The 27999-nt window shown below is 41.7% G+C and overlaps 1 protein-coding gene across 2 annotated transcripts in view; it reads right to left on the reverse strand.

Moving 5' to 3' along the window:
* Positions 1-27999, reverse strand: part of phactr3b (phosphatase and actin regulator 3b) — a 44520-nt gene continuing 16521 nt past the window's right edge. Inside the window, exons 1-13 of one of the 2 annotated variants that reach the window (XM_026347117.1) lie at positions 24874-25066; positions 20154-20312; positions 19975-20049; positions 19715-19855; positions 19245-19475; positions 18960-19167; positions 18423-18613; positions 17645-17798; positions 3611-3666; positions 1988-2049; positions 1635-1775; positions 1110-1186; positions 1-653 (exon numbers count right to left, since the gene is read on the reverse strand). In XM_026347117.1, coding sequence (XP_026202902.1) covers positions 638-653; positions 1110-1186; positions 1635-1775; positions 1988-2049; positions 3611-3666; positions 17645-17798; positions 18423-18613; positions 18960-19167; positions 19245-19475; positions 19715-19855; positions 19975-20049; positions 20154-20307 — 1506 coding nt within the window. In that variant the 5' untranslated portion in view covers positions 20308-20312; positions 24874-25066 and the 3' untranslated portion in view covers positions 1-637. Of the gene's footprint in view, positions 654-1109; positions 1187-1634; positions 1776-1987; positions 2050-3610; positions 3667-17644; positions 17799-18422; positions 18614-18959; positions 19168-19244; positions 19476-19714; positions 19856-19974; positions 20050-20153; positions 20313-24873; positions 25067-27999 lie in introns of those variants that run through there. The other variant, XM_026347116.1, reaches the window with a different exon arrangement.

Below are 27999 nucleotides of genomic sequence, written 5' to 3' on the forward strand. Positions count from 1 at the left end.
AGGGATGAACAACCCATTTGTGATGTCAGTAATCCATCAGACTAATTCTCAATCGATGATCTGGAAAAATCAAGCTACACACAAAGACAAAACAATGTTTGTTACAAATTGAAAACCTGTATTGTGCAGACAATAAATAGTGCTTACAAAGGGATTTTTTTGTCTTGAACACAGGCAAAGTTTCTGCTTAAGAACATTAACAGTGTCGATACAAAACTCATCAACTGAATCTGTGAGACTCAGACACAGCTCTGGGATGTGACTACAGATACTGGAGTGGGACTGGTTGACGACTCTGTCACATGCACATTTACCCCCCTGTGGCATCAAAAAAAGTCAGTCAGTTTACAAAAAGAAGTCTCTGCTTGTCTATGGCGATAAAACATGACCTCGATTCTTCCTGCTCTTGTGACAAGGTGAAGTGAGGGTTAAGGAGATGTTCCTCTGAGCAAAAGTGGAGCTTGCTGCATGCGCCCCTGTCCACCTGCAGCTCCATTTCTAGAGACATAGCCTCCAAGGTTCGCTGGACCCAAATATCAGGACACCCACTGACTGTGCACCAGGACACTGGAAGACTCTGCACAAGGTCTTCACTGATAGAACCAGATATCAGCAACTCTTCACAGAAGATACCTTGCTAAGGCCGGTGGAACCTGCAAGGCAGAGAAGTGGGGAAAGTGTGAGCTAAAATATTCACATACCAGGGTTTTATCAATCTTCTGATCTATTATTAGCCCAGTGGACACTGCTCTTAAAAGCAGCAGATGACCTCTCTGCAAAGAAAGGCTCCTGGTAAGCACTGTCCTGACTAATTCATTTTTTTAGCTAAAGACATTCCTGACACAAGCAAAACTTGAGCTAAATAAGTACGAACATTCATTATAGTGAAAAGGTGGTGCAAAAGGGTGGGACTTTCTCGTCCCAAGGGGCCCCGTTGCAGCTAAATTTAAGCCCTTCTCTGCAGGGTGTGTTTTTTACTGATGTGAAACTGCATAATGGACCTTTAGAGTTATTGCACAATGTTACAATGACCCTCCTAGACATAATCCGCAGACATTAAAGCAGGCAGAACAAAAAAAGAGAAGACAACAATGAAGGCTCACACTTACCTTGTCAGATGCTTGCTCAGAGAATGCACTTCCATCTCATTGCTTTTAAACTCGTTCAGCTCCTTCCGTATCGCTGCCTGCAGAACAAAAGTGACATCAAGTGTGAGCCCCCCCCCACACCAACGGTCAGGTCGTGAGGCTCAAACGAGGATGTTATGACAATGGAGAGACAGCTGCTGTTTAGGTGCATTTTATGATAAACGGATTAGGTTAGTCTAACTGGGTTCTATCTAGAGGAATAGTCAGTGTTGCTTTTTGAGCAGTGCAAACCCACAATCTAAGCATGTGACAGTGATAATCATGAGACACAGTTTCTGCAGGGTTCAGCAAGTTTAAATTAAATGTCGTTTATACTAATCACTGCAAAATGTGCCAATATAAGTAGCCCCCACAACACTTCTTGATGAGGTACCAGTTGTTTGCCTCTCCTGAGAATTTCTAATTATATCATTAATTAAGACAAACTACAACTTGCATGAACAGTGTAACATGTCAAAACACTAAAGAGAGGGGTTTTAGAGCTACCTTGTCAGCAGCTGACAGTCTGGTCCAGGGCTTGTCAGCTCGCCTGTCATAGTCCTGAGCTTTGGCCACTTCTACATAGTCACTGAAACGAATCAGGATCTTTCTGTCTCGCAGCTCGTCCACCGTCGGCCGCTGGTTTAACTGGAGAAAGAACAAAAATATAGCCATCAGTGGCGCCTTTCATCGGCTTATCAATGCATTCAAAGAGATTGGTGATAGAACAACAACGGCACACTGAGTATTAGATGGGTGTTTTAACTTGTTCAAAGTCCACGAGAGCTTGTCTGTTGCCCAAATGTGGGATTAAATTGATGAAATTTTAGGAAATAGCTCAAATCACAGCATCTGCCTACCTTTCTGTTCAGCCGCTGTTTGATTTCCCTCCTCTCCTCCTGTTCTGTCTGGTCATTTCTCTCTGTTGACAAAAAAACAAAAAGCAGTTCAACATCATTTAGTCACACTCATTGATTTCAAGACTGAATAGAGATTCTTTGGAGATTCTCAGTCTGGTAAACAGTCTGTCACTGTCTTTTTTTAATTGGGCTGGACACTTAACAAAGTCTTTGATTAACACAGCTAATATGTCTGATCATCCTCACATTGACTTAGCCAACCTGTCGCAGTGCTGGGGACAGGGCTCATGCACCGACATCAACTCTGTATCAGCGCTGAATGTGTGTTAGAGAGCAAGAGTGGGCAGACTAAAGCACTATTGCGATTTATGTTCATTAAATACAGCAGAAGGATCACTACATGTCACTTCATTCATTTTTAATCTCTCTCATTTTCACTCCAATAGTGAATCTGAACTGCTGAACTAGTTTGGTAGCTTAAAATAAAGCTGGCACATGCTGTCGTCTGGGTATATTTCACTCTTTGGATGAACAAGGTACGACAGGAACACGTGATTCAATCAGTTGCACTTTCACAAAAGGCTTTTAATTTATCAGTGGATGTATTGGTGGTTTAAGGTGAGTGTCCTGATGGCACAGAGAGAGGCGGGGCCAGCAATGAGACACAGAGCTGGCCATAGCTCACAGGTGGCATGTCTCAACTGGGACTCACACTTCAGTACAAATGTGGGACTGCATGTCTGAAATGGCTGTTTCATAATTGTTCCATACTTTCAGAGACAGAGGCACTACTTTCTCAGTTGCAACTGTTACGATCTGACACCTTTTCCCTGAGGAAGTCAAACTATTCTTATAATTAAAACAGTGTTATCAGCGGAACAACGAATGGGAGCCATTTTAAATAGTAGGAGTCCTGATGGAAAAGACACAATAGAGTGAGGAATCACAGAACTACTGTGACAGTGCTACAGTAGTTATAAGGAAGCGATGCAGTGTTTTGCTTTTGACATCATGACATCTTCCGCTCCGAGCCAGACTTTTTTTTGCAGTTTAATTTTTTTTTCAACGCTGAAGATCTGGATTTAAATTCAATATCTTGGAAGTTTCAAAGCTTTGTGCAACACAAACAAGATTTATTCAGCGTTCATGGCATTTGGGTTGAGACACATTCCAGATTAACCAAGCTAAAACTGTGGTCTCACAGTGGTCCAGCAGTTTAGACGGTACTAAAATAATTAATCATTTTATTATTAAAAGTACTAATAATTCTCACACTTATATGTTATGTGTGAAATAGTTCATTACAGCTTCCAGCAAGTTATTATCACCACTTGATTGGTGCCATTAACAAACAAAACAGAGGAAACCCTCACATAAGCCTTATTATTGTATACTTTATTTATTATGTAATAAAAGACAGAGAACTTCTTCTGAACAAAATGCATTTAACCTGTTATTAATCAATTCAGTGGAGACCAGAAGAAACAAACAGACACACAAACACTACAGGTTTATCTGAACTCCCTCTTCGGTAGCACAAACAGAAACCACAGTATGGTGGTTTGTCATCACACAGACTGTTGTTTAACATCATCATCATCATCAGTGTTTGTCGATACTCACGCTTCAGGATATTCCGACTCTCCAGCTCCTCCACCGCCGGCCTCTGGCTCAGCCTCCTGCGGAAAAACACCAGAATTACGTTTTGGACCATTTTGTTACTCCTCCGCTGCTGGGGGTTTCTGTCCTCAACCCCCAAAGTCTTTTTAGTCTTTTCAGGACTACTAGCACTTCGGCTGCTTGAGTCGGTGCGCAGAGCGCCAAGATCCGCACATCCAAAACGCAAACACCGCGTCCCACCTAGAGTCCAAAAAGCGGCTTGTTTTGCTTTTATTACATTTAAGGCTCCACATCGGGAAAGAAGTAAGACTGCGCGTTGGATACACGCGTCAGAGCCAGTTTAATGAGGCAAAAAAAAGATAAAGTAGAAGAAAAACATACAGAGCTTGGCTAAAACGTTCCTAGAGTTTCGAGAGAGATTAGCGTCGGTTGGAGGATGCTGAGCGCTCGAAGCTGCGCTGAGTGGAGTGAGTGGTGGTGCTGCACAGCCTACCTCCTTTTTACCACATGCACTATACTACTGCGAAGGGGTGGGACCGAGGAGGAGATTCCCTATACGCGCGCACACACGCTCACACGCACACCTAGGAGGGCGCAGGGAGCTGCTTGGGTAGGTGTGTTACAATAGGGCAGCTCTATTAACCAGAACACAAAGGGGAAGCCTCTGCATGAAACACACACTTAACTCAGTTGACATTTAATTTTTTTTTACAGAGACAGTTTAGTATGTGATATGGTCTCACAGTTTTTTCTGAGAAACCAGGCATAAAGCAAAGACACTATCTGCATCATGCAGCGACAGATGTTTGGCATCAGATAATTGTGGGCACATTATGAGCAGGACAGGTAAACTAAATATTTAATGGATGATCTGTACAGACGCTAGGACTACAAATAATTAATGTTACAAATAGATATAAAAGCCCATCAGAACCTACCAGAATATGAGTTGGTATAGTCACATTACTTATTTTGTCTGGCCAACAGACGATGACTATTGATGACTATGAGAAATGCAGAGGAAAAAACAATGCATGCTTAACAACATACATTATTTAAACTGTTATCAAAATAGCTGACCTATTGGTGGCTAATTAGTTCACAAAGAAGAGTATAGTCGCAGAATGAATGAAAACAAACAGGGACACTGTTGCTGATCCTCTGTCCTTATTGATTTATGTGTTAATGAATGAAACGGTTTAACAAGATATGGTGGTAAAACCCGATCTACCCTGTCAGTTCTCAGCCTTCCATATAATCTAAATATCAGGATTCCTCATATTACTCTCTGAGAGTCAGCCCTACCCCCGGCACAGTGACTGTCACTATATTTGCCAGGCAGCTGTCAAGCTACTGCTAAGAAAAGCCTTACCTTGCCTTGTAGGAAATACAGTATACTATCGTACTTTTTTGCACTTTTTTTCCAAACTATGGTTCCATGTTTTGTCTAAAAAACTAAATCTCTTCTAGGTTTTTAAGTTAAATGGGTTATAGACTAAACTGGTGATGTCCTAACCATGTAGCTTCAAAGTTGCCAGTTTCAGTCCCTGAATCAGGTACAGTAGGAAAACAGTAGCAGCAATGCTAAACTAACACACAGTAGGCTACTGTGATCAAACCTGAATCAGACGACTCAGGTTTTAATTCATCTAGTATATAATTACAAATACTAATGCTACTGTATCTGCTTTAGCATTAGAAAGGCTAATCCAGTTTCATCAAGCATTCTGTGAAGAATATCCAAAGGCAACTGATGCAGTTTTTGTATTAACACATATACATATATAATACTGACCTTAAAAATATTTTGGTGTTAAAAATAATTTCTGTTGCACAAAACTCTGCCTGACAGAACAGGTTAAATTAAAGACATCGGTCACGACTCACTTGTGAAAAAAGGAAAAAGAGCTTATAATACTGTAACTCCTTCATGATGAAGCAGAAGTGGTTCAGACCACAATGTATATGACTCTAACGTCTGGGAGATTAAACAAGTCACACCAGCAGCAGAGACCTTCCACACAAACTGGGAGAGCAGAAAATCAGATCAGATGTTGTTCTGACCAGGTCAGGAGCTTAAAGTGCTGACTGACAAAAAGTGACATTTACTGGGAACACTGTGTCTTTTTGGGAGCAAGACAAACCCTCATCCTCCAAATTACTGAGGTTGGCAGCAGGGCAAGCTACCATCATGTTTAAATTGTCAAAATGATTGCTCACGTACTTGCTGTCCCTGCAACTGCTATTCTTATGCTCTGTTACAATAAATGTGAGAAGGATTTTGTCATAGGCATTTAGGCTTTACAATGACCAGTAAGAATGTTGATTGGACAACTGATCCTTTAATTGGAAGTCTATTTTGGACAAAAGTATAGACTCAGCTTGTGGTATCCAGACATACACGTAAGACGTAAAAGTAAATTTTTATCCCCTTTAAAGTAACCCAGATAAGTCATCTCTGGTGCATACAAATTTGGTTGAAGATGTCACAAAATTAGCCAAACAAAGATGACTTCAGTGCAGTGAATGTTTCAAGGTTGAAGAACAAATACAACATAATCTGGAACATCCAATAAATGCTGAAACATAATACACAAATTTAATCAATCGCGATCCAAACCTCCAAAAGGGGTGAATTCTTTATTAAGGTACTGTAAATCATTAGGTCAAGAACGGGCCAGAACATGATTCTTGCTCTACTCTCTTTTGTCTTTAATGAAGGACACATCATTTTGTTGACAGAAACAACTTAATTTGTTGCTATGACAAAGACAAAATATTCGAAAACCTTATATTAGCTGCAACCTTTGTCTACATCCCTGAAAATAATGACAGGGAGTGCAGATCTAAAAGAAATCTCTTGTCCTGTGGTGGCTTCAGCTGTGACTGGTATCGCTGAGGCCTTATAAAACAGGACTACATGCCAATACTGGAAGCTGAGGGAAGTCGATGTGCTAAATGGAGCAGAGCTATAGTAGGATGTGTGTTCTGCAGCACAAAACATTTCAGGTCAATTGAATTTTGCCTCAGTTCACAGAGAAGTCCTTCACCCAAAAGAAGATAAATCAAATGTCTTTTACATTAGAAAATGTAGGTGCTATGAGTATAGGCAAAAACAAAATCCAAAAACCTTGAAAGCAAGAATGAGTCAGCCTGTTTTTATTTTAGCAAACAATCCTAATGGGCCTTTAGTCACAGCCTCCTGCAGCAACTACTCTCCCACTCTTTTTGGTCAGAGGTAAAAGTTCTTCATTGGCTTCATTGCACCAGCATGTCAAAGAAATGAGCTGCCTGTAAGAGCAGGGGCTGATGGGAATGTCAGCCCGTGAAAAGTGGAGGAGAACGGGTGAGTCAGTTGCCACGGGCCAGGCAGTGGCCAGCTACTGCCCACTGAGGTGTATCCTAATCCCTCGCTGCTTCCCCTCAGTGACAGAGCCTGAGGAGAGGAGCTCCACAGTCCTCCACAGGATGTGGAGTCTAAGTGAGCCCGGGAAGACCTGGGAGACGGGGGTGTGCGCGGGGACAGCCGGGGGGAATTTGCCAGGAATAATTAAAGGAACTCGCTTTAACGACAGCCTACCAGAAGCTCAGTATTTATGTAACTTTGTTTTGTTCAAGAGTTGACCTGTTTAAGAAATGTTTGTCACTGTTACTAGGTCACACGCATATCAAAGACTGTCACTATGATTATAATTCCTCTTCCATATATATTTCCAGCATCTTCTGATACTCTAACGTAATGTTTACTAAATGTCACTCTCAGTAAACCACTCAAGAGTCTTCCAGCTGCTTTAAAGACTCTATCTGTTCAAAGGCTCGCTGTGCTATTGATCACAGATAAATACTACACATTCAAAGACTCAGACATGAAACCAAGAATCAATCCTTTATCTAGGAAACCAGTTGTTTGTGTCTGAGTTGGCAAACGTGCGCTAAAGGGCAAACCCTTTCCACAGATCAAGTTGGGGATTGTGTGTGGCTTTTGAACCTGCTGGGAGCACAGGGCAGAGGGCGCGACTACAAACAGCATGGTCCTGGATGAAAGCTATGGGGTTACATAAGCTATAAACTTTAGTCTATAGTCTACAGTAAATGTGCACAATTAGGAAACTTTAGGTGGCCCTGTGAGCTAAGGCTTATATCTGTTGTATGTAGTTATGGAAGCGTCTGCAGCCATGCTGTGAGGCTTTTTTAGGCCCAGTGCTTTGAGGTACTTATTAATTTCTGTGTGCTAACATGCTAATCTGAGGTAGATATGAAGATGACCCTGATTGCCATCATCACCATCAACAGTGTGATTAGAAATCCTCCTCTGGGGATTAGGAGTATCTCTACCAAATGTAGTGGTAATACGTTCAATATCTGTCAACATTTTGCAAAAAACTAAAATGTCAACCTGCTGATGTCGATAGAGGAAAATGTACCAAAATGTACCAAACATCAGTGGGAGTCATCCTTTGGAAATAAAAAGTTCATGCTAATCCATAAGGTAGATGTTGAGTTATTCAAATCTACACCACAGTATAGACTTTGTTGTGCACCTCTCACTTTACAGACCAACACTGCTCTGCCTGGGAGTCATGTCTTTACCATGGCTAAAAGATTAGTCTGATTACATGAGAAACAAATGAGATACATTAGCCAATATAGCAGATTTAACCTATCTAAAAATCTATTTCTGATGCTGTTCACAGAATGAACACTCTTGCAATAATGTGGCCAGTATCAATGCTGGAGTTGCTACTGTATCTGTTCGTTTATGAGAGCAAAATGTTGTGGGTGACAACCAAACAAAATTAGCCACATAAGTCACAGGTCACATCTCTGATCACTGGTAATCTCACCCTTATTTGGCACAAGGTTAGACAGGAGAGAAAAACAACCACCATTCACTGAGTGGGTGCAAAGACTTTGAGACTTTTGACATTTCAATTTGATAGTACTCGTAGCTAGATCCTCTGAGAGAAAGCCATTGTATGATGTTAATTACTGCATGTAGGACAGGGATGGTCTGTTGTTCTGACAGCGTGTCATTTGAGGATTTTGTTTCATGCCATATATCTGCAGCCAGTGTCATCCTGTGCCTACGTCTCTCCAACTGCTTTATAATATCTGACAACACCAGTCCTGCAATTGGATTGATGCCTGGCTCTGATGCCACTGAGAGGCACATCATGAGAAAAATTGTATTTTAAACCTCAGTTGACTACATGCATGTAGCAATGTGTGGAGGTGGTTGGATCGCCGAGCACACTGTTGGTGTGCTGTTAGTGCCGTTCTTATTTTAAAAATCTGGCTTAAGACCATGCTGCAAAATATTATCTAGACACATATAAAGAAAATAATAAACCAACAACCAACACAAAAACACGAACATACACTTTATATGCTATTTTAGTCCATCTTTCTTAAAGCAGACATGGCTGTGTTGTAAAAACGAGCAATCATTGCTGGATTTTGTCTGTCTGAGTTTTCCTACCAGCAGGAGGAAGTATTTTAAAAAAGAAAGTGGGGGTGGGGTACGCCAGGCGGTGTATACATTAATATTTCATCAAAGGTGAAATGGATTATAAAACTGAAAATACTCTCCACAGCTCCACAGAGAACAGCAGCCAGCTGCCATCATACAGCCTTGTCTGGAAAGCTCTCTGTTCAATGCAGCTGATCAGTCGTAAAGTACTTTAAGGAAAGAATGAAAAACGCATTGAACACTTGCTGTAACACCCGAGGAGAAAGTTGATGCATTAATCAATGCACTCTGAACTAATTTTAGTTTTAACACGCATGCTTCTCTGTAGAGCATACCTAGAAATTGAGAATTTTCCACTAAAATGAACTGTTCAAAGTGAATTGTGTGAATTGATCAAGAGCTACTGTAGCTGGCTGGACTTGCACCTCCTGCATTGGGATTTGTGAATGCCAATAAAGCATTCTTGCACTCAGCTGCTATGTGGCCAGTGCAATACTGAGTTATTTATAGCAGTGCTGGACAGCAGCTGTGGTTAGTTGCTCTCTCCTGTTTCAGACTGTTACTTGTGGTGTCAGCAGAAATTGGTGTATATGCCACAAATATCCAATTATTGGTTCGTTCACGGCTCAGCACACTAAGGCAAACACTGAACAGGCTCCTGTCATAGTTGTCACCACTGCACGTCTTGTTGTTGCAACATATAAATGCTGTAAGAACATTTAAAAAGCAGCAATGCTATGGAGCTACTAGATAAGTTCATAAACATGATTTACATCATCTTGTTATGTCGGTTGCTACTGTAAACCGCTTAAGTTGACTTTATGTTATATGTCTAAACTGAACCTAGAGGGTCAGACAAGCTAATCTGATTAAAGCTCTTTCATAAATACCACCAACCCTGCTCAGTTCATGTGTCTGTGTTACACAGTGCTTTTTCTTTTCCGACCTTTGGAGCAACATAGGCAAAAAAAAACCAAAAACTGTAAAAATGGTTCTTACGATTAACTAATTGCATTGCTGGGTTTGTAGTTGTAGGTGTCAGTTATATAAATGTTACATGAATGTTCCTTTTTATTTCAGAAATGACAAAACATTTACAGTGCAGGTCAAGCAGCCCAGTGAGCACCTGGTGTGTGAGAGGTGGCAGAAAGCAAAACGCAGCTGTCAGTAAGTCCTCAGTTCCTTCCCAGGCTGCATCAGTGAAGAATCACATGACCATTTTCAGTAAATCCACACAAATGTTTTCACATCAAGTCCAAGGATGGTGAACTTGACCTACAAATTTGCACTCATGAGTCAAGTCTTCTTGACAATGCTGACCTGTGAGGAGACGGTGAGCTGGAAAGGGCCGGATGGAGGGTGTTATCATAGCACTGCTGGCTCATGTTGCAGTAAAAAGTGCTCCACACAACATCCTTGTTTTGCAGATGGCTGTGAGGCTGGAGTTAATGGTGCCGTTTTGATAAACGGTATGAATTTGTCATGCTGACTGTTTGCAGTGACTGTAAAAGCACAGAAAGGTGAGAAGTTAAAACTCGAGTTTGATGCCTGTATGTGTCCTCCCATTTCTCTTTGCCTTTCCAGTCACCCACAGGGTCACTGCCTGACAGGTAGAGGGTACCAACCAAAGTATTGCAAAGTAAGCAAAATGTGCCCTGTCTTATAATAGCAGTCACGCATTCCTGCAGGGAATGGAGAGCATTGATGAGTCAGGGTTTTTTACTAAGCCCCTCCATACCTTCTCAGAGAATCAGGCTGGCTGCAGCAAAATCTCAACACTGTTATAAAAGGCGTCTTTATATAATGAGGTCCTCAGCTGTACAGAGGTCTGTAACAGAGGACAGTGAGGCAGAGCTCTGCAAGAGATCCAGAAGAGCCCTGTAGGGGGGAGTGGGAACAGTTTAATCACAGGGGAAATAGGGGGAGAGAAAATGCAGTCCCTCCATCAGTGGGCAGGGGAGGCAAACTGTGCTGTGACGTAGGTAGGCCCATTGATTATGGCTGCTGCTGCAGTATTTCGCCACTGGAAGCTAAATTTAGAAACAGAGGGTTCCCTTCTGTCTATCCCCTGCCAGCCCACTGCTCTGCATTGTGCTGCAGAGTGCTGTGCTTCACTTAATGAAAATCGATGGAACATGTCGGTTCTCTTCAGTGCATGAACAAAGGGAAAGATGATGGAAAAAAAACATGTTTTGCCAGAATTAAATATACAATTAGGTGTGTTAAAATAATTATTTATATTATTATCAAGTTCACATCAGGCAAACTGATTTAACTGTCTCAACATTCAGTGAAAAGTGATTGTTCTAAATGTACAGTTTTACTTATTTTACAATAACAATGAAAGGCCACCATATCCTCGTGTACCTTCATTTTCATTGTATTGTACGAACACGCTGTGTGCCAGAAAATCCAACAAATGTTACTGCAGTGCAGGAATGCAGAAATCAAACCTATATTTAGATTCCTGTTAAAGAGGGAATAGTGGGGTTCGTGCTAGGTCACTTTCTATTGCTATGTTATATGCCCGTGTGTGGCAAATAAAGGACTGGCACCTCACTTGAAAACCTGCATAACACTGTGGTTTTCTGCATGAATTAGCAAAATCTGCAATGTACCTAATCTAATACCACAGACAAGTATAATCTTTTTCATTTTTACACGCTGATTCATGATCCACAGTGATGGTGGAAAAAGTAAGTTAACCATCTTGTTTAATAGCTGGGACGTAAAACCAGCTCCAGTGATCCCTTAAGTTCACATGCTTTTCCAAAGTACTCTGAATGAGTGAATGATGTAATTAACATGGGGAAGAACAATCCAGTACATTTATGATCAGTTAAAACTGATTTTGTTGTAACTTAAATGAGGGTCTGACCAGAACAGTCCAAAGGCTGCACAACTTTTACTCGAGGAGTCTCACTTGCCATGAAATCTATCGGCATATTCTGTACAACCTTTCATTTGTTCATCTGTTTAGTGATTCATTCATCTGTCGGTGATTAGAGCGCAGGAAAGCTAGCAAGTCATTCCTGCTGGGTTTAACTAACTACTCTACACAGCATCCACACTGGTGTCCTGAGACTGAATAAAATCCACAATACAAGATACATTTACATTTTAGTCATTTAGCAGACGCTTTCATCCAAAGCAACTTACAAGTCAGTACAAGGGCAGGGAGGGCAGCGTGAGGAGGTCTTGCCTAAGGACCCCTACTGGAGGTAGGCCACAGCTGGGATTTGAACCACAGTCTCCCACATGGGAGGCAGTGATGTTACTACTACACTAACCAGCCGCCAAGATAGAAGCATCGACTGTGAAAAACATCTCCACAACCATAGAAACGACACAAAAAATGCATCAATGGTTCAATAATTTGCAGTAAAAAAGCACAGATTGAAAAAAAATGCATTTGGTGCTACCACTGAACGTTCACATTAATTCTACACACAGTGGTTTAAAAATTATAACTATGTACTGTAAAATGAGACGACATTGCATCCATTCACTTTCAGCTGATGTTAACTCTGCACAGGGTAACTTAAATGAATGCTTTAGCATCACTGCTGCTCTGCTCTGGAGTCAAGGTGAGAGAGATGAACTGTCCTCTGTCCACAATAAAGGCTGTTCTGTTCCTTGTGTTGTACAAACAGCTGGGCGTCCAAGGCCCTTCACAGCACTCAAACACCACAACAAGTGCTTCTAACAGGACAAAGCGTGCTAGCCACCTCCACAGACACTGCTCTCTTCAATTCAACACGACTCATTCAACGCGACAGATTCAGTATGATTCACTCAGTGTGTACACAATCACTGGTAAAGGATGGAGGCTCTGAGAGGGTTCCTTCAGTTTTCATTGTTGTTGTGCAAGTTGTCAGAAGGGGCCCGTCCCACCTCCCCGGCAGACCATGTGGTCAGCAGGACTGAGACGCTGGCCCACAAGCACCCTGTGCCGTCAACCCAAACAATGGCGTTCCTCATCTGTCCACAGGTCTGACTCAGCTCATGTGGACGACTCCTGTTGATCAGCCAGTCCTGCAGCCAGAGCTGCACCTGAAGCAGCTGCCGGTCGGCCTGCAGACAATACGTCTGGCTAGACTTTGGGTGAATGTCATCTTCCAAGATGCTGACATTCACAGAAAAGCTTTTTTTTGGAACTTGCATACTTGGTATTTTCTAGCTGTTCTTAATTGAAAAACAAATTTGATTAAATTAAATTAAAATACATTTAAATATGTAAATGTTTTTCAGGAACATCTCAAACCGGCTGCAAAAAACCTCTGTGGACACTCACACAATGCATCTACGTACTGTTCTGCTTCATGAATCTTAATTATTGTAATACTCAGCACATGTAAACAAGCCTCCCACAGCTAGTCATAAATACCCCTATAATCATACGTTCGAACACCCATACTCCTGCCTCTCATTGAAGCTTTCAGTGACATTTTACACATTATATCACACTGATGACATTCTCCAGCTCTCCAGTGGCTCTTTATAGCAGCTGCATCATTAATTCATTACACGTACCTGTAAATAATCAGCAATATTAGCTGCAAACTCTGTCACCCCTATCATAATCATCACTGAGATGATGATTTGTTTACTGTGTTATCACTTCACTTTGAGGGATAAAATAAAAAGAACACAGTGACAAGAAGGAAAATAGCATGATGGCTCAATAAATTAATCACATGAAAGTAATTAATCATAATTACGATTGTGTCTTTGTAAAATGGTTTGCAGACTTTAACAAAACAACTTCAGCTTTAATAAATTCCAGCGTATGTGTGCAGAACACTGTGTGCATGTTTTGTATTCATAAAGTACATCTAGTTCCAGATAATGGAAATCTTTCACCTGCATACTGATTTATGTGTCACTGTATTGTATTATCTGGCCAATCGCATTTCTACCTGTGTTACATGCAACACTCTATTGATGTCGCTCTATAAAAGACAAAGTTTGCTGTCAAAGACCAAAGCAGCAATGCTGGATGAATCCTACTTCCAGTGGATGATCACTGTTAAGTTTAATGTAAAGAAAAAAAGACTTTGTGATTCCTTAACAACTGCTGAGCTCTGTAGTTCTTAGCCAAAGTGCACAGGAGGAAACTTGTTGGGGACTATTTTAAGTGGTGGATTTACCCACGTTTGGTAGGTATTTAAAGGAGCAGAACGGATGTGTGACTGAGTCAAAATGAATTACCACATACGTGTTCACTGTGATATGAACACCGTGTGCATTGCAATGACGTGGCTTATTGACTTGTTTTTAACCTGTAGACACATGCACATCATACTTGTTATGGCTTTCTCAAGTTATGTCATCTTTTTCTCATCTCTGATCACCTCATTATTATAGTGCAGTATGGCACAGATGCTGCAGTCAGAAAACTAATCATTGCATTAATGTAACAAACTGAGTGAACTGTACTGTGTAACCAGTGGGACACTTGGCTCACAGCAGCACAGCTGCTTTGACCTTTGCACTTAACCGGCATTGTGTACATAGTGTTCCTAAGCGAGCCATCATACTCCCACCCTTATGACACATAATTGATCACTTCCTGTTTTTATTATGTAAGCGCAATCAGGAGTTCACTTTACATAAGGATTGTTTGGGATGTCAGTGTGTCTCCCTACAGTGCCCCCTGCAGACTAGAGGCCACACAGCTTCCAAACACAGTAGTAAAGTCCATAATGTCTTTTGCTAATCTGCAGTTACTTGCTGGAATTCGTCAATGTGCACATGTTGAGGCTCACATGGAACGAGGCGTGTTTGGAACAGTTTTAGTTCATAATAATGTCACATACATCACACGCATGCAAAGCTGCTCTGCCTGTCCAGATTGACAGGCAACTGTGAAATGCCATGAGCGAGAGGGCAGGAAAAAGGCACACGGAGAAGAGTGGTGCCAGGCTCAAAGGAGCTCATGGCCAATATTATTTTGCTCGTCTGAATGTCAGCCTGTCTGACTCATCTCTTGCCGTTAAGTTCCAAAGCAGAGAGCAAAAGGCTAAGCTGCAAAATAATTAGCTTCATCAAACACTTGCTGCCCTGTTTTCCCCTCAGTATGGTCAAACAGGAGCGGAAACTAGGAGGAGGAGGAAGGAGCTCTCTTTCTCTCTTAGCTCAAAGTCTTTATCTCTCTAATTAGGTGCTTTGACCCGTGTCTGTAGTGGGCATGCAATGAAACCACACCCAGGGCATGCAACAGGGAGCAATCTCCAGCAATGACCTTTACACTGCAAAAGTTATGTGAGTAAGCTGCCTGGCGCTTTCACTAGTGGACAAATATTTATCATAATTATCAGATTATAGCTCAAAAGCCACATCACGTTCAAATTCATACATTCTATTTGCCTATACCTGCTCTTCAACCTGTGGAGTGTGATGTTGGAAATAATCACTGTTTTAAAGTGGTTCAATGTTGTCTAATTATAAAATATTATATACATTAAATCTGTATTTAAATTATACAAAATCTCACTGACTGAAAGAAAGTCTGTTTAGTTTATAATTTTATACTTTTTTTTTTGTTACAATTTAACTTGTAATTGAGTATTTGACATGTATTTTATTTGTTTAATTTTAATAATCCCTTTTATAATGATCTTAATTTGACTTTAATAGTAACACATGTGAACATAAACCCATTAGCTTTTCTGCAGATGCTCCATCACTCTCAAGCACTCTACACTAAAGATACTACAGTATATTGATGTGTATCATTATGGAGTTATAATGTGCTGATGCAAACTGAAATGTATACAGACGTTAGTTCAATGCCTTTCCTAACAAGGTGGATCCATTTGATATCCTACCAGCTATAGGGAGCTGGGGTAATGATGCATTTGGAAATGCTAATAACAAGTGTGTGGCCTGTTTGTCACTAAGAGAGAAGAATAGATTCAGTTTCCGCCAAATTTTGGTATTTAAAAGCAGGTCAACCTCGCACTGAAGCACTATGCAGCATTTGGCACAGAGCGATGTGTGATCACAGCTGCATTTTAACAAAGGTATGAAAAACAATTAAATGTGTTAATAGTCCACAGAGGTAGAGTTACAACAACATGCATGTAGAAAAATGGCTGCTGTCAGTGATAACTCATTTTATATGATGTAATAGATTATAAATTATGATGTATTAATAAACCCCTGGGGTTTGTAGGCGACTGCTCTACCACCTACTGCCACCCCAATCAGGGGTGTAACATAAGCGTATGTTATGTTGTTTGAGGACTTAATGTAAACATTTCTAAAATGTTCTAAAAAAACGTATAGACTTCTCAAAGGGTCACAAATCAAAATGATTGGTAAACAGCGGCGTACATTCCCAGAAAGACCCCCTCCCACTCTGTACGTTGCATAAGCCTACCAGCACACCCTGCCGCTGTATTATACACTGAAAACTAACCTGATGTGACTGTTAATCCTATTAAAGTCACCATGATAACAGCCTATTGCCTTTTACATAACATGACAAATACGATTATGCTCTATGTAGCATTCCTCCGCTGCCTGTCAGAAAATCCTGTACCACACTCCTAAAATCAGACCGCTTGACCCAGAAAAGCCACATCCAAGGAAAGGAAATGAACAGCAAAAACATTCATCTGTGAATACTATTTTCAGTAAACAGTCACCTCTTGTACAACATGCACGATGCATTATATATGCTAATATTTAGCCTCTGTGCATGTAATGCAAATAATGCACAGGATACAGTTTACAACAATACCACAGCGATGACGCAACAGCTCTTGTAGTCTCAACCAGAACTGAAATGTAGGATGAAGGAGGTAGGATTAAGCCAGGTGTGGTTGATAAAGCATTAATACAGTGTCCTGAGGCAGCTGTACCAGAGACCCAAACATACAACATACATCTGTAAGATGTAAATCAGATTTAATGATAATACACAGTCTCAAACTGATAGATGTTCTACATAGATATGGGTTTTAAAGGTAAAAACGTATAATTTAGAGCTAATCTTAATGTGCTAACTCTTATTGTGAATTTTGTTGGTCATGAAAGAAACACTGAGGAATTCCTGAACCTGACCAGCAAGTCCTTTGAGGAGAGGTGTGTTTATGGAAAAGGTGTAACACCATGTCCTCAGTGGTTTTGTTGGGTGCACCATGTGGACTTGAGCACTTAGTACTTGAGGCCATCCTAATTAGGTTTGGTACCATAATGCTATAATGCACAAAAACCAAACCAAACTTTGAAACCGCGACTAGAACCTGGAATTAGTAGTTCAGTAAGTGTCTTTGCTGCTAAACTTAATGGCTGCTAAACTGAGCTTATGTGGGTTTATACTTCACTGCATATGTGCACACCAACATTCAGTATTTTCAGTGGATATTCTAAAAGCTCTTTATGTAAGTGAAGTAACATCTTGCAAGAGAGAATATTTGTTAGTGGATGGTGGAGGGGAAGAACGAGCAACACAGAGACATGAAACACACATACTGTATATGAAGAGAGTGGGGTGGGGGCTGCTGATGGAGAGTAGGAGCTGATGGCAGGCTGATCTGGGACCACACAGACAGACTCACTTGGCCAGCTTCATCTCTATCTGCTGACGGATTTCCTGGCGTTCCTGGTCACTGCGGACTGGGAAGATGTTGCGGTCCTCCAGTTCCTGCTTGCTGGGCCGGTTCCGAAGCTTCACAGCCAGCAGCTCCTTCCTCATCCTGCGTGGCAGCGTCCCTGTTCGAGCAGAAATTAAGGTCAATAATGACCTTAAAAAGTTGCTCACTATTCAGTATACTACAACTTCAGTTAAGTACCCAGTTTAGTGACTTTGACACAGATAAGCCCCACATTACCACCTGAATCCTCTCCTTCACCAGGGTCTTCACAGTCTTTTGATGCTCCTGGGCATGAGGAAGTGTGTTTCTTTTCAGGGGTCTAGTAGGTCTGTAAAAAACATACAGCTACCTAACTGGTGTCACTAAGTGGATAACCCTGACTCTTTGTGGACAAACACTACAAAGGCTTCATAATTTTTTCTCATTTTCTTCATCACACATTTTCATAACTGTCAGCAGATATACTATTACATAATTTCCATCATATTTTACCCTGACATGTTAATGGCGGGAGGATGTACACCAATAACCCACATGAAAGGCCAAGAATTAGGCTACAAGAAAAGATGTTGACGGGCCACTGAAACTTAACACCAGCAAGTCTGAAATTCGCCATCGCAGAGATTATACTGCTTCATTATCCACTGACAGAGTGCCCAGATTTTGTTGGCTTTATGCACTAAGAAGCATATAACAGTAAAGCAAATATTTCATCTAATGTCTTCTGTCAGCACAGACTTACCGGATATCACCGATTCATTCCAACTGTCCTGGTCGCTCAAGTATTCATCCAGACGCCTGTTCTCCTTGTTCTCATCATACTCCTTCTTGCTCTCTGACTCCCCAGTAGACTCCTTCTCTGTGCTACACGTGCGGGACAGACGGCCGTCCAGTCGGCGTTTAGGGGACAAGCGCGCTTCCTTCTCCTGGAAACTGAGATCACACGTGACATGAGACGTCTGTCAAGTTGAAATTCGGTACTTTGTACTTAGGCTTGTGCGATGATTGGCTGACTTCCACACAAGTTTTTTCTGAAGTACTTAAAAAGCTGGAGGAACAATAAATAATTCTGGAAAGTCTGGGACTCTAACTTTAGAGGAGTTATCAAATGACGGCTGCTCATGTTCCCTGCTGTGTGTAGTGTTTAAAATGATTAATAGCCAATAATAATTTCACTTAGCAACAGTTCCCAAGTCGTGTGATAACAACTACAAAATAAAGCCAACTTAATTTAACCACATAGATTAAAAATGCTGCACATCTGGCTCCAAAGTCTGACCTGTCCTGTCTGTGTTTAGTGGCCAGGGCACGGTGCAGTTCTTCAATGATGCAGCTGGGGGGCAGCTGTGGATGGAGCACCCCGAGGTGGGGGGACCCAGTGGGTGTGGAGATCCTGCCTCTCAACAGGGAGCTATGAGGGTCTTTGGGAAGTGTGAAGTTCCTGGGTAAGGTGGCGGGGGACTTCTTCACTGTAACTGAGGGAACACCTGGAGGAAACTCATCAAAGTGAGACACTGCTGCAAACAGGAGGGGCTCTACATCAGTGTTACCCCTGGAAACTCACCGTCTAGGCTGCCCAGTCTGGTGAGGATTTTGACTGGCAGGTTGGGAGGTGGAGGGGTGCTGGCTCGTCTCTGCGGCTGGGCCACAGTCGCCTCCTGCTTCCCTTCAGCAGCCTCCACCTTCTCCATAGGGTGGTCATCACTGGGCTCGCTGAGTGAGGTGCTCTCATATTCTCCGTCTTCACTCTCACAGGGGTCTCCCACTGTCTTTGAGTCTTCAGTCACATCTTGTACTGAAAATGAGCAGTGATCAGGTCTGTTAAGGACGTCCCTGTCTCCACCTAGTGGATAAATACACTCATGTACCTGTAGTTTCAAAGTGATGCTGCAGCCAACACTTCTGCTGATGAGTGTGACCATTATTATGTGCTCAAATATGCTTAAATGTGAATGTGTGTTCCATGTACAACCAATAGAACATAATAAGACCACAGAGTGGACAGGTGTTTCTAATCTCTGTGTGTATTTATACCTGTTGAGGTCTCTAAATCACTGCCAAGGTCCTCATTGGTGCTGGCCAGAGGTGCCACAGGCTCCTCACCTCGGTCCTCACTGTCAGAGTGAGTCAGGGTGTCGGGATCTTCGCAGTTACCCCCACAAGCAAGATGGGACTCTGCATACAGCATTGACAGAGGAAGAGGACAAGAATGAGTCTGCGTTTGGATCATGAGGCTATACAAGTCAACTACGATCATCCTGGGGTCGTGTGTGTCTTCATCTGTTAGTCTGCACCTGGCTCTGCCTGCCCGGGGTTCCTCCTGGCGAGGTCATCTCCCTTTTGTCGTACAACTGCCTTCTTCTCCACCACTACACAACACAACACAGACATTTACGACACAACACATGGAACTATTTGCACTAACACAGCCTATCTGTTCTTGCTACCTGATGATGTCCTATGTCACACTCACGTGCAGAGGGCTTCAGCTTCTCATTCTTCTTTTTCCTCCACTTCCAAGGCTTGAAGATCCGTCCCAGGCTGGCCAGCTTGCTGTTGTGACGAACAGGAGGCGTACGGACCCCTGAGACCAGGCAACCTGAATGCAGCGCCCGCTGCTGATCCATCACGTCTACAACACAAACCAAACGGAACGGCCTTGAGACGGGCTGCAGATAAGAAAATCCACGTTAAATACAAGTGATATCAATCAGTGCCAGTGAGGAATAAAGGAATGTCTTAAACAACTTGTTTCCAGCTGTGTTGCTGTCCAATACAGCTGGATGAACACTAATGACCCAACAACTTGGAAGAGTAGAAAATGTGGGTCACTAGTTTTAAATGCCTTATTGATTCCAGTCTAATTTCTGAGGAGAAGCCTGGAGTTGGGGGGTGGGGTTGGCGGGTGGGGAATGGGAGGGTGGGGGGGACAGAGAATTGCATTGTTTGTGAGTGACTCACATGGTTTGAGCCAGATCTTCGTGGGCTCACAACACACAAACAATCAAATGCTTATAAAAGACCTCTCAAAAGACACATGGAGGATAAATAAAATCAGTTTCAGCACAACCGCTTTTTCAAAGGTCAGTAAAGAGATCTGTAGCCTGCACATTTTAGGCAGCATGCATACATTAGATGAACTAAAAAGGAATGTACTGCACAATTTGCAGTCAAAGAACTGTACAAATCTTACACGCTGCCACTGACCGGCTGGTAGTTTTTAGAACATCCTGCTGTGTCCTCATGTCCTGATTATTTATTTCTTTTTTTTTTGTCCTGTACTTGTGATTATTTTTGGATATTAACAGCAGTGTTTTAGTAGGCCTATTTTTAGGACAAAGGCATGTTGTAGTTAAGGTTTTAGCGCTTTCACACAATGCTGCAATAATCCGCATTTTACAAGTTGGGACAAATTAATTATCTAATTTATGTGCCATTTTGGTACACTTAACTAGTCAATTTGTTAATTAATTAATTAATCAACAATCTTTTCAGCACTATTTTCATTAATAAGTCAATTGCCAGGTATTTATTTATGGAAACAATTAAGCATTAAAGCAGCAATGCTTGATTATTCTATTATTTTATTAGACCTATCTGCAGCCTTTGACACTGTCAACCATCAGGTCCTTATGACTGCACTCTCAGACTTGGGCATCTCTGGATCAGCTCTAGCCTGGCTTCAGTCATACTTGTCTGAACGAATCTTCAAGGTATCCTGGCAGGGGTGTGATTCCGACTCTCATAACCTCTCCACCGGTGTACCACAGGGCTCAGTCCTTGGTCCTCTTCTTTTTTCCATCTATACTTCCTCTCTAGGCTCTATCATCCATTCACATGGCCTTTCCCATCACTGCTATGCGAATGACACACAGCTCTTCCTGTCTTTTCCGCCGGATGACTCTACTGTCTCGTCTCGCATCTCTGCCTTTCTCTCTGACATCTCTGCTTGGATGAGAGAAAGACACCTTCAACTTAACATTCCCAAAACAGAAGTTCTAGTCTTCCCTGCCAGCCCTTCAACACAACACAACATCAGCATCAACATTGGATCTGCAGTGATTGTCCCCGCTAAGACGGCCAGAAATCTAGCGGTCATCATTGATGACCAACTGACCTTCATGGAACAAATCGCCACAGTCTCTAGTTCGTGTAGATATGCCCTCTACAACATCAGAAAGATCAGACCCTACCTGACGGAGAACACGACTCAACTCATTGTACAGGCGCTGATCATATCTCGTCTCGACTACTGCAATGCACTGCTGATGGGGTTACCGGCATCCATGACCAAAACTCCTACAGATGATCCAAAATGCAACAGCACGCCTCATTTTCAATCAACCAAAAAGGACTCATTTCACACTACCCTTCAGATCTTTGCATTGGCTTCCTGTGGCTGCAAGGATTCGGTTCAAAGCTCTGTCTCTTGCCTACAGAGTGGTCAACTCTACAGCTCCAACTTATCTCAACTCAATCATTCAGGTCTACATCCCCTCCCGTTCACTGCACTCAGCCAGTGAACGACATCTGGTGGTACCAGCACCACACAGTAGACACCAAGGAAAGATCTTCAGCTCAGTGATCCCACGATGGTGGAATGAGCTGCCAAATCTCTGCACGCTCAGCCACCTCACTTTCAATATTTAAAAAACTGCTAAAAAACAGAACTCTTCCGCATCTTAAAAAAAAAAGGTTTCTGCTCTTTTCTACTTACATCTCTTGAAACAGAAACACTTTTTGATAGCACTTTGCCTTGATGTTTTTTCTCCTTGACTTAGCTTTTGTTTGTTTGCCTGGTTCCTCAAAATAAAGCCAAAGTCGCTTTGGATAAAAGCATCTGCCAAATGACTAAATGACTATTTGGCCAGTTGTGGGCGGCAGAAACAACAATTTGAGAACACAGCATTGACATCATATTAAGATATGTATTAGCTGGAACCATTTCGGTGTGTTTTCTTAAGGAAGAACTTTATAGCAGCTGTCCATTTTTTTTAGTAATGCATCAAATAATAATTAATAATGTGAAAAGAGGTCGCTTGTAGCATGGAAGCCGTAGAGAGCTATCACCAGAATCTGCAGCGCTTGTTCAGTTTTAATGTTTTTTTATTGAGTTTCAGCTCAGTAAATCAACCAGCCAAAGCTTTACTGCTTCTAAACTACTGTGCATTATCTGCTCAGCATCCAACAAGACACAAAAATGTTCAGGTGTGAGAACCAGAAAACAACTCAAACAATTAGCTTTTTTTTAATCGATAAATCGCTTTGATTTCCCTGTGTAGACTAAGACAATCAATGGCTATTTCTCTTAGCTGGTACCCCCGCTTTTTGAAATGCTCTTAAGTCGACAGGCTAAGCTGTAGAGGAGGGATCACAATGACAGGCAGAGAGGCAGGCAAAGAAGCACAGACGATGCCTGAGCTGACCCCACCCTGCATGTGGCAGAGAGTGAGAGAGTAAGGTTCCATGGAGAAACGACAGAAATAGGCACTCCTACACAGTCTGGCTCCGACAACAAGCTGACACCTCAGGGAGCCCAGAGCTGCGCCGTGGGCAGTGCAGGGATGGCTCCACGAACACTTTCATTTTCAGGCAGCAGGCGTTTAAACTCACAACATCTGCTCACTTATCCCTTAAGAAAAAGAATTACATTCAATTACAGTACTGTCCCACATAACAGGAAGACAGAATAAAGTGTATTGTGATTAATAAAGCAATATTCAACAGGTCTGGAAGGATTCGGCAGGAATATTTTTGTGGTGCTATCATGTGGAAGGTGGCATGTGGAAGTTTCACAGAGACCTAAGCAAAAGTGCGACATGTTCACAAAGTCACTAAACTAATCAGAAACACCTAAATACCTTCAGAAAACAATTGTTTCCAGTTCTGCAAAATGATGCACGTAGCAGGCAGGGATGTTATCTAAACCTTTGAGTAGGTGCTACATTTACACAGTTTTCTAGCACAGATCCAACCTATTATGTCAGCAGCTATTCAAATCTTTTTGCAGGGAGGCTGGTTATTACAACAGGAAATATTATTAATCTTATCTTCAACTTTTCCTAATTCATTGTTTATTCTGTAATGTATCACAAAATAGTGAAAAAGTCCAGAGAAAAGAAATGCAAGAAAATCCTCACCTTGAAAAAGCATTAGTGGTTTATTTAGCAGAGAAGCTAGTAAACAGTGGACTCTGCATTTACCATTTTTACTGTGTTAACAAATGTAACTGTGAATAGATCTGTGACTGACTCCACTCAGCAACACAAGGCCAATCCCAACTGAACCTCAAACAAGCAGCACGTTGGCACCTCAGCTTTCGCTGCCACCCTCAGCTGACTGACCACCAACAACGAGAAACAGGTCAGTCATGATTATTTGCGCCCACCTGAGATGCAGCGAGGAATTCAGGTCAAGCCTGTAGCAACAGTAGCAGCAAACCCAGGGTCAGGCTGCCGTCGTCATGGTTACCACGCTGGATACTGCAGAAAGGGCCCTTGGAGGCAGAGAATCACCACGGCATGAGGAATAGGGAGTTGCTGGGCGGATGGGAAGGCTGTTGCCACACAGAGAGACAGAGAGCTGCAGCCAATCGCAGCCCAGCATGTAACGAAGCATAATGCAATTCAGCAAGCCACTGTACTGTATTTTTAATTTTGAAGTCATGTTGAAATATTTATCAGAGTGGTCGGCTGTTAGGGATTTGAATGAAAGTGAAAGTCTTTTCTGTGTGAGCAGGGATCATCTCTTCAAGCACCAAAAAAGAGAAGTGAATTGTCAAAGTCTGGTACTGTATAGTTTGAGGATGCCTACAACTTGTAATTTGTTTAATGCTGAGGAGTTCAATTTGAATAAAGTAAAAACAGGTTTCTATTAGTAAACAAAGCACAGTGTTCCACGACAAAAGTCATATTAAGGATATATAATGGAATATTATTAAATATATAACATCACTCGTTGTTACAGACTGCCTCTGAACGCCTCGTATCACTATGGGAATACTACAGGAACATTACAGTGATATCAGAAGTGCAAACAGCCCCACTAAGTGCCATACGGACATAAACTCCAACACTACAAGACACGGAGAGTTGGTCCTTACGGTTTTACAGGAGCGATCCTTTGTTTAGAGTGAATACACGGGATGCTTGGTCGCAAACGGACCAGAAATGGATTATCAAGGTTTCACTTACATATGATAAGATGCACAGCTCTCCAGTCCTCATCCAGCGCTGGGTATTCACATCATATGATCCCCAAACGGCCCACGGGCTCACACTGACCGTTTGTGAAAAACATAAACACGGGAATAAGGACCGTGTGTAACAAACTCTAATTTAAGGACGACGGAAGCAAGAAAAGAAACTAATGTGATCGACCGCGTTTCATCTGCAGCTGGCTGCTGCGAGTGTTGATGTGCTGTGTGGGCCCCGCCCCTACGGACGGGAGGAGCAGGACAAATAAACGGACACACGCTCATCCCTTAATACAGTAGGTTACAATTCAGATACACAAACACACGCGTGTTTACATACACATCTATCAGCTAGATTCCTGTTTGTGCATGTTAATAATGAGTCTTCCATGCACACAAAAGTTAGTTAGGGAGGTTCTTTTCACTCTATATATGTTCCCCTTAGACAATATTATTAGGAAACACTCTATAAATCTGCTATGCATTTACGAATTAATCAAACTTCATACATGCTTAAAATACATAAAACCCTGGATGTCCTTCACTTTCCTTTTCCTAAATTCAGACAACACAGAGGTTATTTTGTTTATTATTGTGGGCCTAAAAATCTCAGAGACTATCTAATCACATTCTTACTATAGATGACTTAGTATTGGCTTCAAGTAACACTCAAAGTTATCTTTGACCAGGATATCTCCTTTACTTCATACCTAAAAGAAACTAGCTATCAAGCTCCTCTCCTGTGGAACCAGCTCCCAGTTCAGGTTCTGGAGGCAGACACCCTCTCTACATTTAAGACTAGACTTAAAACGTTCCTTCTTTATAAAGCTTATAGTTAGAGATGGATCAGGTGACTCTGAACCATCTCTTAGTTATGCTGCTACAGGGGGACTGCTGGGGAACCTCTACACTGAGCTCCACTGCTACTACTTTCCTCACCTCTCCTCTCTTGGAGTTGTATATTTCCAGAGTGCAGTTATTGGCCATACCAACCTGCCCAGTGTTTTGTTTTCTCTCTCTCTCTTCTGTTCTTTTCTCTCACCTCTTTCCACTAACCCCAGCTAGTTGAGGTAGATGGCCACCCACCCTGAGCCTGTTTTTCCTCTCTACTGTCACCTAGTGCTTGCTCAAGTGGAATTATTGGGTTTTCTATATAATATGTGTACAAAACAGATTTTCTTTGTGATTTGGCACTATATAAATAAAATTGAATTGAATTGAATTGAATTGAATTGAATTGAATTGAATTGAATTGAATTGAATTGAACCGAATTGAATTAAATTCTACAAGTCTCTAGAAGTCAACTGGGGGCAATGAACACCATTCTTGCAAAAGACAGTGATTTAGGTCAGAAAAGTATACCACAGATATGACCACAGACAATAAAACAAGAACAAGAAATATAGGTGAACACTACAAACTCTCTATTTGGTAAGATGGAAACGTACCACAAATCCCCTTGCAAGAAATACAGCTTTAGAAATTCCATTATGTAAAATACTATTGCTGTTTTCAACAACAAAGACAAAGTACTTTCTCCTCTAGTTATATACACTTCATAAACACAGAAGACTAATTATTAATTATTCAAACAACATCACAAGACTTTGTGGTTTCACAACGATTTTCTACAGGCCCATACATTAACAGCAAGAAGGGCTGAGTTACATCAGGGGATGATAAAAGTCAGTGGCTGAATTTCTCCTCAGGGACACACAAGCAGTAAGCAAAGGATATAAACAACGGTGTAGAACATTACTCTTATTCAAAATTTCCAGGACTTCCTGGTATGGCTGAACATGGTAAACATGCCAAAAGGTTGTGCACACAAATTGTGATTAGTTAATAAAAAAGTGACAAATGACCTCAAGCTTGCCAACATTAAGATGAAAGACTTTCAGGCGACTGCAGTAATGTCTTCATATAGTATAATAATAATGTATACTTTATTAATCCCCTTGGGGAAATTCATTTTGGACAGCTGCCAGACTGAGTCGGCACTACTACAGGGTTTCAGTGTCTTGTCCAAGGACACCTCAGCAAGTAGCCAGGAGGAACCGGGAATCAAACCACTCACCCTGGGGTTCGTAGGCGACTGTTCTACCCCCTGAGCTACTGCCGTAGATATATAGGAAACATTTATCAAAGGCAGAGCTTCAAAGGATGAAGCCCTTTTGTAATATTCAGATGAACTAAAAATAACAATATCTTGCCGCATGCTTGTCACAGCAGAAAAAAAACACATTTGTAATTAATAACATCAATTATGGCTGGGTTTATTAATTCCAGAGGCAAGTTTTGTGCATGCTGGCTGACAGCCATGGATTACTGTGCCACTGAATGGAACAGAGTAATTAATGCTATTTACACCTGTGCTTTTCCTGTGCTGTTTCATGTGGTGTCATTTGGAGGGTTTCCATTCAGCTGTTTCTAAAAATAAAATGTAAATTATGCTGCCTATCAATGCAAACAGATTTTGCGAATGAATCATGATTTGTGAAAAATAGCAGCATATGAAAATATTAAGCTCACTCATCAATTGCAAAGTGCTGTGGTGCAAACTGTACCACAAATGGACACTGCTTAACGGCACATTTGCGCAGTTACACTGCTGATCTAGAGCATGTTTCTCCATTTTCAAAGTCTCCCCTGTGACTGCACAACACCTAAATAACCCCCCCCCACACACACACACACACACCATACACACACACACACACATTCGTTCTTTTGCGGTAATGTACCCTATGTGACTTTTTTTTTTGTTAGAAATATGTTCCAAAACATATCTTAATGCGGACAGGTACTGTTGAAGCCATCCATGATTTGTGTGCTCAAGAAGTTAGTACCATTAATGCTATTCTTACTTTTTTGATGCTAACTTTAGTTGTGTGCATGTGTGAATGGGGTTCTGTGTTTTTAATCTGTGCTTTGGTATACAAACAGTTAATCTTCTCCCTACTGGCAGAACTAACCTTACGTATATTCTTGGTTTATATACCATTGCTACTTCTTACTGTAATTCAATGTCACATGTGAGCTAGCCAGAGCTGACAGCCTCTGTGTGGCAAATTATTCATATGACAATATTTTTGACTTGTCTCTAGCAAGTCGCGCCATGTT

This window comes from Anabas testudineus, chromosome 5 (genome assembly GCF_900324465.2).
Source record: "Anabas testudineus chromosome 5, fAnaTes1.2, whole genome shotgun sequence".
Classification (NCBI taxonomy): domain Eukaryota; kingdom Metazoa; phylum Chordata; class Actinopteri; order Anabantiformes; family Anabantidae; genus Anabas; species Anabas testudineus.